This window comes from Antedon mediterranea, chromosome 10 (genome assembly GCF_964355755.1).
Source record: "Antedon mediterranea chromosome 10, ecAntMedi1.1, whole genome shotgun sequence".
In the NCBI taxonomy this organism is placed as follows: domain Eukaryota; kingdom Metazoa; phylum Echinodermata; class Crinoidea; order Comatulida; family Antedonidae; genus Antedon; species Antedon mediterranea.
Genome location: NC_092679.1, coordinates 22,640,527 through 22,649,536, shown reverse-complemented (window position 1 = coordinate 22,649,536; position 9,010 = coordinate 22,640,527). Strand labels below are relative to the sequence as shown.

Sequence of the window (9,010 nt, the reverse complement as noted above, 5' to 3'; positions counted from 1 at the left end):
GATGATTAAGCTTGGTGCACACTAGGACGCAAACGCAAGGATGTACGTAAATGCAACGTAAAGCTTGGTTCCCACTAGAACGTAACGCAAGGACGGTTAGCTCAGTCGGTAGAGCATGAGACTCTTAATCTCAGGGTCGTGGGTTGGAGCCCCACATTGGGCGAACTTTCTTTTCTTTATATTCGACACAAGTTACGCCGAACATAGGATCCTTCCCACTAGCGACGCAACGCAAGGACGTAACGCAACGCAAGTGAATTGACCAATCACACGCGATGGCTTATTCGCTTGTTATTGCTAACCGTCTATAACTTCGCTTGTCATTGGTTAAAACGCTTGCGTTGCGTTTACATCCTTGCGTTACGTTCTAGTGGGAACCAAGCTTTATTAAAATCGTCACGTTTCTAACTATGACTTATTGATACTTTTGATGTGACACGTGGAACTTTAACAGTTTCATGGGCCACCTCTCTAAATCTACTACCGCGAATAATTTCCTGCAGTGACAAATGATGATGTATATGGCTAGAACTGGATTTATTATTTACCTTACAAATCAAAAACGATTTTACATTCAGTGGCAGTTGTTCTAGTGGAAGAGTAGTAGGTGCAGGGGGGTTGAGATTCACGGGGGGAGGTTCGAATTTTTAGAACAGCGTCACGCACTCCAGCCTGTTTTTTTTTAAAACGTTTAGATTTCTGCTGTCATCCACGTATGTGGTTTTCGTTTTAATTGTTTAATTAAGGCATATTCACTATATATATGATTAGGGCCTACACATTGTGGAAGGTGGGGGTATAATGTTATATACCATGATTATAAGCCTTGGGTTAATGCGTCCTCCTCACACAATTGTTATTATTAATGTATGTTCTTATCATATTGTATTTTGTATTGTGTGAAACAATAAACTTGAAATAAACCATCATGTTATCATCATTCATTCTATTATCAATTTATTTTTTATTTTATAATACAGTATTTGTAAAAATGTTTACTCGATTTTTAAAAATGAATAACGAAATTAAATAGTAGGACTACCAAAGATCATATAGTATAGTAAGTAGTACATATAATACGTACTAATTATAAGAGTTCCTGCAAATTTTTATTTAGATTTGTCAATATTTTATTTAATATAGGAGCTCATGAAATTTAATATAGGTACTAGGCCCTAACTACAACAAAATATCAGAAGATCAACTCTACAAAAACATGTAATAACATCATTTTCTATACATTTATTTATATGACAACAAACTTTTGTTGCGTTTGTTTTCAATGAAACGGTTGGATGAACACCAAGATGTGTCAAGGGTTAATTCCTTAGCGACGTATAACAACGAAAAATAAAGTCATGGCGGAAGACACAGAAAGTACTACTGTACAAGAAAAATTAACAAGAAAACGAATATTTATCAACCTTGTTGATAGTTATGAGGGAGGAGCAATATCAAAGGCATGTTTTAGTAATATATTTGTCAAATTTGAGTTTCGATTTATCACACAAGCAATGCTTTAAAGCTAGGCCTAGGCCGTCGTCAAAAATGTCTGTGTGTGGCCTGCATGCTGTATGTGTGACATTCTCATTGATTGTGTGTTGTGGTGGTGGTCCTTTATGGGGATGGATGTAGTATGTCTAGGCCTAGCTCAAAAGTACTTTTAAAAGTGGCTAGGCGTAGGCTACAGTATAAATTGATGTAGGGCCTAGGCCTACCTAGGTAAATAAAATAATAAAATATTTAGTCAAATAAAAAGGTAAATATTGGTATAAGGACTAGGCTAGGAAGTCATTATTGTTGTCCCATCCATCCATGCCATAGTTCATCACTTGGATGTAGTGTTATAGATAATTTTAAGTTAAGCTATTCTAGGCCTACCTTATACATTACTGTTGATATAACCTTCAAATTAAAATAAATAAACTAGGCCTATGAGTATGACTAGGCCCCTAGGTCTAGTTGTTGTATTTATTTATGATTGTTATGCTTTTTTTTAATGTTTAGTTTCTTTCAACGTGCGTCATCAATGCATCTCTAGAAGAGTTGGAGGAAGAAGAAGACACAGAATCCGTCAAAAGTGATACCTTGGTTACCAAAGAAGGTACATATGAGATCGTTGGCACGCTCAAGAACCAGGATGGAGAGAAACCAGAATGGGTGACAGAAATATTTAATGTAAGCCATATCTGGTGACTTCTCAACGGAGTACTGGATCCTTGATGATAGAAAAGTTTTAAATCATCAATAAATTTATTATAAAACAATTTTATTGAGGGTAAACTTTTCAAATTTAAATTTAATTAACTTACAGTACAATACAAAATAACCTTTATTCTTCTTGAATAACAACTTAATTTTTTCTAGTTTAAAGACAAAGCGCAGATGTTGGAACATATGTCAGAGTGCGATGTTGTCATTTATGACATCAACGAGGACCCAGGTCAAATTGACGAAGCAACATGGGCTGTATCAGGTTTATTTTACAAGTCTACTTTATATACTGTACTGCATTTTGGCATGCTCATCAACTTTTGTAGAAGCCAATTATTTCAAACCCAAAATATGATACTTGGATCCGTCTTCATTTTTAAACATTTTTTAAGGTTCCTTTCAACCTCAAGATGTGTATTTTAATTATTAATTGACTAATTGTGATATTAATTAACATATGTTAAGATCGAAACTTAGGCTACCCTTGACTCTAAAACCTGAAAACGGATTGAAATGACACATACAGTACAGATATCCTTTTGAGGAATACAATTGTCATCTAATTTCAATTACACATGTATAAAAATGAAAACATGTTTATTAATGTATTTGTCACTTTTTATACTTTTTCTAGCACTCCATGCCGAGTTGGAACGGTTTAAGATTCCAAAGATATTTATTTTGTTGTCAACTGTGATGACATGGGCAAAGAGTAAGCCTCTTGATCCTGTAAGTATTCAATTACTCATTTACCTCTCTTGTCTAGAGCCCCTTTCACACTGAACAAAAATACCTACTAGTACTTACTCATTTTAATTGTTTTTCTCCAAGGATGACCCAGAAATTCCATTTACTGAGGACGACTATAGAAGAAGAAAACCTCACCCTAATTTTAAGAATCATATTAGTGCCGAAAAGCTTGTCATCAAACACGGAAAGACAGTAAGTACTAACTCTTATTTTATTTAATAATTTGTTTGCACATAATAACATAACAATAGAAAAGTAAGATTGCAACAACTAATATACCTTTTCAATACTACATAGTTAAATACACTATCCATCTTCCTACTGTGCAACCCCGTGTGCAACTATATGCCCCTTTATAAAAATGCAAACCTGAATAGATTCTAGTCATTTGATTGGAGGATTTTGGGTCACAAGATATTCAATAGACATACTATTGAACTCTTACTATCGTCAAAGTGCAATATTCTTGTGTTACACAGTGAGCAACCAGGCCACACGAAAATAAGTTTTTGACTGCACCTCTTCTACAATTTTTCTAATCCGCGTCCAATTGGATTGCTGCCTTCTTGAATGCTTTAGGTCTTGCTCCGTCCGTTTGATTACAGACTTGAATTGTGTACCCTGGACCTTTCTAGAAAGTTATTTATATTATTTATTTATTATCTCTTTTGCAGAACAAAGCAAAGTTTGTTACATATGTAGTAGCAACTGGCCTCACATATGGAGCAGGCGAAAAAATATTCCACGACTTATTCAGGGTAAGTAATATATAAACTGTATGTTCTATTAAACCATAAAGAAACTGAAAAATTAGGTTTTTATTTATTTATATATAATCTTTAACCATAGACTGCCTGGCATGGTAACACAGATGCATTACAATGCTTTGGTAATGGAATGAATATTCTGCCTACAATTCACATTAAGGATTTGGCTGGGTAAGTTTAGCAACTGTTAATTCTGTGGCCGTATTCACCAATCATACTTAAGTGCGATAGTTCCCTTACATATTAGGTGTTTAACTTAACTCAATAAATATTTAAGTATTTCCCTTAAATTGTATTCACTAAGATTTTTCCCTGAGCCTAAGTGTGATAAGTACGGCAACTATATGGAAACTTTCCCAAGATCTAAATTTACATTCTGCAGTTTGAGTTTGATATAAAATTTATGTCATTTGTTAATGATTAATGAATTATTATTGTAACTTAGTGATTTTATGTTGTATTTTTTACTCAGTGTACTCCAAAACATTGCCGACAGTCGCCCCAAGACAAGGTACTTAGTTGCCGTTGATGACTCTCAGAACACTCTAGAAGATGTTGTTAAAGTGAGTATTTATCAAAGTTGCAGGTTGATATTCCCTTTATCAATTTAAAGCTCTGTCTACACTATTAAACTACTGTAGTTTGACAAAAAAATTGATGATTTTCCCAAATATGGTACATCATGTCCATATATTCAAATAAAATCATTTACAACACATTTAATTTATTTGTTATGTTTGTATAGATTATAAGTACTGACTTGGGAACTGGCAAAGTGAAGCATATCACAAAAGAAGAAACATTGCTAAAGAAAGATGTAAAAGTAAGTTTACTGCAGTAATTAGCCTAATCAATACTAACATATAATCAGTTTTATAATGAAAACTAAACCAGTGGTACAAACAACGAAACATTTCAATGAAAGTTTATAATCAAACAATTCAATTTAGTTTCTATTTCTAAGGAAATGTACATTTATTTTTGTAAAACTAATATTGATACTTTGAAATTGTTTTTGCCTGCAGCTTCAGGTATCAGTTTTCACAGGTTTTCATTAGGATAAGATATGTTATTAAAAACTGTTAATAAACAAAGTATATTAATTGTTTTTTATTAATTCGTTTTATTTTCTCTAGCAAAGTGACTTTGATATGCTTCTTGTGAACCTACGAATGGATGGCGTGTACATCAAGGAGAACATGAACATACGCTGGGTAGCAGAAACTGGCTTGAAAGAGAATATTACTGACGTTATCAAGGAGTATAAACAAACAAGAGGGCTACTGGTGAGGAGCGTGTTACTACAGTGGTTGTCCCGTGTTACTACAGTGGTTGTCCCGTGTTACTACAGTGGTTGCCCCGTGTTACTATAGTGGTTGTCCCGTGTTACTACAGTGGTTGTCCCGTGGGTCTATAATCGATAGCTCCCTAATGTTACATAGTTATCTAAGCGAATTAAAACGGGCCTACTGTTATTATTAACACTACTATTTTCTGCGATATAATTTTCATACTGTTACTAGTAACTGGGTGTGGTTGTAGGGTCACTTTGCAATTGAGCATTTCACCAGTTTCCTCCACAAGCCTCAAGTATTTTTCACTCCATTCGTTGATGTTAACAGGGGTTGAAGAGTGTTAAAACATATACGGCCACTAGAGTGTCCTGTAATATGCATATCCTCTGAATAGTGTTCTACTGTATATAGTAGCACCTTGAGCAGTTTGTGGATATGTGTGCTTTATAAACTTTATTATCTTATATAGAGTTGTCTAATGAATTTAACGGTTTGTTGGTATACCCTGTTCTGGAAATTCCAAATTACGATTTGTTTATAATATTCTTGTTTCTTCTTGCAGCCAATGAGAGCCTGTGTTCTAGGCCCACCAGCTAGTGGCAAAACCAGCATCGTACAAGCCTTGTGTAAGCAGTACAAACTGCATCATATTAAGATTAATGATGTGATCAGGGAGGCAATTGAAATGTTGGTATGTTTTAATATAATTTTAATTTATTTTATTTATAATTTTTTTTTTTTGACATACTTAATGACATAAATCGATGTCCAACGGGCTTGGGAATGTATTAAATTTGTTGGCCGGGGCTGAGAGCAGTTTAGTGTAATTGTACAGATATCAGCCTGGCATGCGAGAGGCATGGGTTCGAGTCCTGTCTATGCCATATTGCTTATATCCTTGGGCAAGATATTTGACATTAATTGCTTCGTACTTCGGATGGGATGTAAAGTTGTTGGTCCTTGTACATGCCCGGTGAGCTAATCGTGGTTGGCTACAATGTGGCTTCCGTTCGTCTAATCCAAATTTGCTTAGTTTCTGAGGACGATTAATAATACATTTACACTTTACTGTTAGCTAGAAGGTTTGAAAATGGTTTGGTAAGGAAATCTTTTTAGAAAACATTTCATAGAAGTGCTTTTTCTCCTTTCAACTAGCTTTTACTGTAACTAAAATTTATCTTTACATTGTTAGGAGAAAAGCGCAGCCCGTGTAGATTCGGATGAAAACGAGGACGATGATGGAAAAGCCCAGGAAGACCACGAACTGTTAGAAACTATAATGGAGAATAAAGAGGCAAACAATGGTGTGTGAACAGGGTTTAAGCTTGTTCATATGAATTAAAGCTCTGTCTACACTATCAAACTAGTTTAAAAAAAAGTGTGATGTGCTCAAATATGGATGGTAGTGATATCACATCATCATGTCCATATATAGGCACATTTTTTAAGGTTCATGACAGCAGATAGTAGGATGAACTGTTCATTTATAAAAAGTAATTTTTTTCCATTTGTAGGACGTATTGATGACCAGTATATTATTCCCTTCTTTCGTGACAAGCTTCATTCTATGCCGTGCCAGAACCAAGGCTTCATTTTGGATGGTTATCCAAAGACAATGGAGCAGGCTAAAGAGCTGTTTGCAGGTATTTTCACTAAATCATAATTGATAATTTTATTCCTGACTTCTTCTTTTACCATAGTATACTGTATACTCAGATTAAGAAAAAAAATGACCTCTACAAAATTAATTTGCCTTTTTTAGGCAGGAGGGACTGATAAGGTAATTTTTTTTTAGCTTAGTATTGCCATTTTGCAGTTTTAATAAAGTTAATCTTCTGTAGAAAAAAGATATTAAAAAAAATGTTTTTACTTATAAAAAGACAAAATAAATGGTTAACCCATTGACTTCCAGTCAATCTAACTATTTTTTGCGTTTTTCCAGGTAGACATTTTTTTTCTCGATCCAATTTTTCGTAAAAATAAATAACTATTGTGTGACATTAAAATGGCATATTCAACAAAAATTATTTTTTCAGGGGGACAATGTATCTTTAAAAACTACAAAAAAAAATGTATTTCAATTTCAGTTGATGATGAAGATGAGCAGGAAGAGAATTCCAAAATGCCTGTCTTTGATAAAAACATTATGCCAGAGGTCATCATATCGTTGAACTGTACCGACGAGTTTCTCAAGGATCGGGTAATGAACCTGCCTGAAAGTGTAGTTGCTGGCACGCACAACACAGAAGATGGTCTGCAGAGACGCCTCCAGGAGTTCCGAGTGCTCAACGAAGAAGACACAACAGTTCTCAACTACTTTGATGAGCTGGAGTTTCATCCAGAGAATATAGGTCAGTCAATCTCCTGCAGTAACTTAATATTTCTGCAACAGATATCATGCAATTACTGCAGCAATTGAAACAAAGCAAATTGCTAAAGTAAAACATACTCTCTACAGAAACTTCAGTAGAGTACTTAAGCTGCTGAAGATAGTTGTAGTAATGGAGACTGTTTGGAAATAGTCCTCCTCCACACTTGGTAAAAGTGAATTATACAGATTAATTAAGTAAATGATGAAATGGATATAAACATCTCAACTATTTTTCCAGATGTGTCAAAGGAGACTGACCCCAAGAACCAAAATATTGTTGAACAAATCGTAAAGATCATGGGGGAACCAAGAAACTATGGGCCAACAGCAGATGAGGTGGAGGAAATGGACAGAATAAAGGCAGAAAAAAGGTTAAAGAAAGAACAGGAAGAAAAAGAAGAAATTGAAAGGAAAGAGGCAGAAGAAAAGGCTGAAACAATTAAACGACAAACTGAATGGGTCAGTGATACATGTACTACAGTATTGTATGAATATCCCTGAACAACTACAACATGTTATAGCAAATTTCACTAATGCAACAGGGGTGATATCCCAACACAACACATAAAAAGATCATAATTTTCCGAACACACTGGTATAAAATATTTCTCACAAGCAACAACAGCAGTTATTGCCAGGTTTAAGTTCTAACATCAGAATCCCCGATCTTGGTGTTAATAAACAACAATGTTATCAACAAATGTTGAGCAATACCAAATATCTATAAAATCTAGCCTGAGTTTTGCTTTATCTTGCAGACCAACCGACTAGAGGAGGTGAAGCGACAGGAACAAGAGGTACTTGAAAATCAATCGATACCGTTAAGGAACTACCTGATGAAACATGTAATGCCAACCCTCACCCAAGGCCTCATTGATTGCTGTAAAGTCAGGCCTGATGATGCTATAGACTATCTGGTAAGAGGCTTAGGATAAAAACTTTATTTGTAACTTTTTATCTAACACTAACAGGCATGCATTTATTGTAATGGAAAGATATGAGAACTAAACAAAATCCTTTTTTTTTTCAGGCCGAATATCTCTTCCGGAACAATCCCCAGATTGATTAAACCAAGTCAACGAATTTCAGGAACTAAATAACCAAATTTAAACTTCGTTCTTAATAAATTATTTAGTCTGAAGACATTAGTAGCTTTTGTCATGTACACATCACTAATCAAATTGTATGTTTTAGGCCATAGGAAATACATGAAATGGTTCTAGCCAGACTCTTGTGTGTGAAATTGTGTCAAAAAAATTTATCTTAAAAGAAATAATCCTAATAATCCTTAAAAAAAACCTAATGTCGTCCTTGATTTTGAGAGGTGCTAATGAGAACCATATTATTTATCTCTTTTGGCCTTTAAAGCTATGGTCACACTGAGCCCATATTTGGTCTGTTGACCGGAGAAAACACTACACCTATTTTTATCAAAACTTAAGGATTTCTTAATACTAAATGAACATCTAATTCCTGTAAATATGTTGTTCTTCGAAAGGCCATTTACACATGCTCTGGCTCCGATATGGTAAATACAATCTATATCGTGGTACATGTGCCAATCGAGTAAAAAGATCATTCTATGCATAGCCATGTTCTCGGAGCGTGCACAG

The 9,010-nt window shown here is 34.6% G+C and overlaps 1 protein-coding gene and 1 non-coding gene across 2 annotated transcripts; both read left to right on the top strand.

Annotated features, from left to right (window-relative positions):
- The first annotated feature begins 90 nt into the window (after nt 1-90).
- Trnak-cuu (transfer RNA lysine (anticodon CUU)) lies at nt 91-163 on the top strand. Its single transcript has one exon. It is a non-coding gene; the product is annotated as a tRNA-Lys (tRNA).
- Nucleotides 164-1,317: 1,154 nt separating this feature from the next.
- Nucleotides 1,318-8,545, top strand: LOC140060254 (adenylate kinase 7-like). The gene is made up of 17 exons (XM_072106388.1): nt 1,318-1,460; nt 2,008-2,178; nt 2,368-2,476; nt 2,849-2,943; nt 3,046-3,156; nt 3,639-3,722; nt 3,814-3,902; nt 4,204-4,294; nt 4,477-4,554; nt 4,868-5,017; nt 5,589-5,717; nt 6,219-6,330; nt 6,541-6,669; nt 7,114-7,377; nt 7,636-7,856; nt 8,156-8,314; nt 8,428-8,545. Exons 1-17 carry the CDS (start codon nt 1,359-1,361, stop codon nt 8,464-8,466), a joined length of 2,133 nt encoding a protein of 710 aa, XP_071962489.1. The 5' UTR covers nt 1,318-1,358; the 3' UTR covers nt 8,467-8,545.
- The last annotated feature ends 465 nt before the right edge of the window (nt 8,546-9,010 follow it).

What these genes read in the sequence shown, in the direction of transcription:
- LOC140060254 (XM_072106388.1), top strand. Translation starts at nt 1,359, where the DNA reads ATGGCGGAAGACACAGAAAGTACTACTGTACAAGAAAAATTAACAAGA. An exon ending in AGCAACATGGGCTGTATCAG is followed by an intron (nt 2,477 to 2,848) that starts GTTTATTTTACA and finishes TACTTTTTCTAG; the next exon opens with CACTCCATGCCGAGTTGGAA. An exon ending in GGGAGGCAATTGAAATGTTG is followed by an intron (nt 5,718 to 6,218) that starts GTATGTTTTAAT and finishes TTACATTGTTAG; the next exon opens with GAGAAAAGCGCAGCCCGTGT.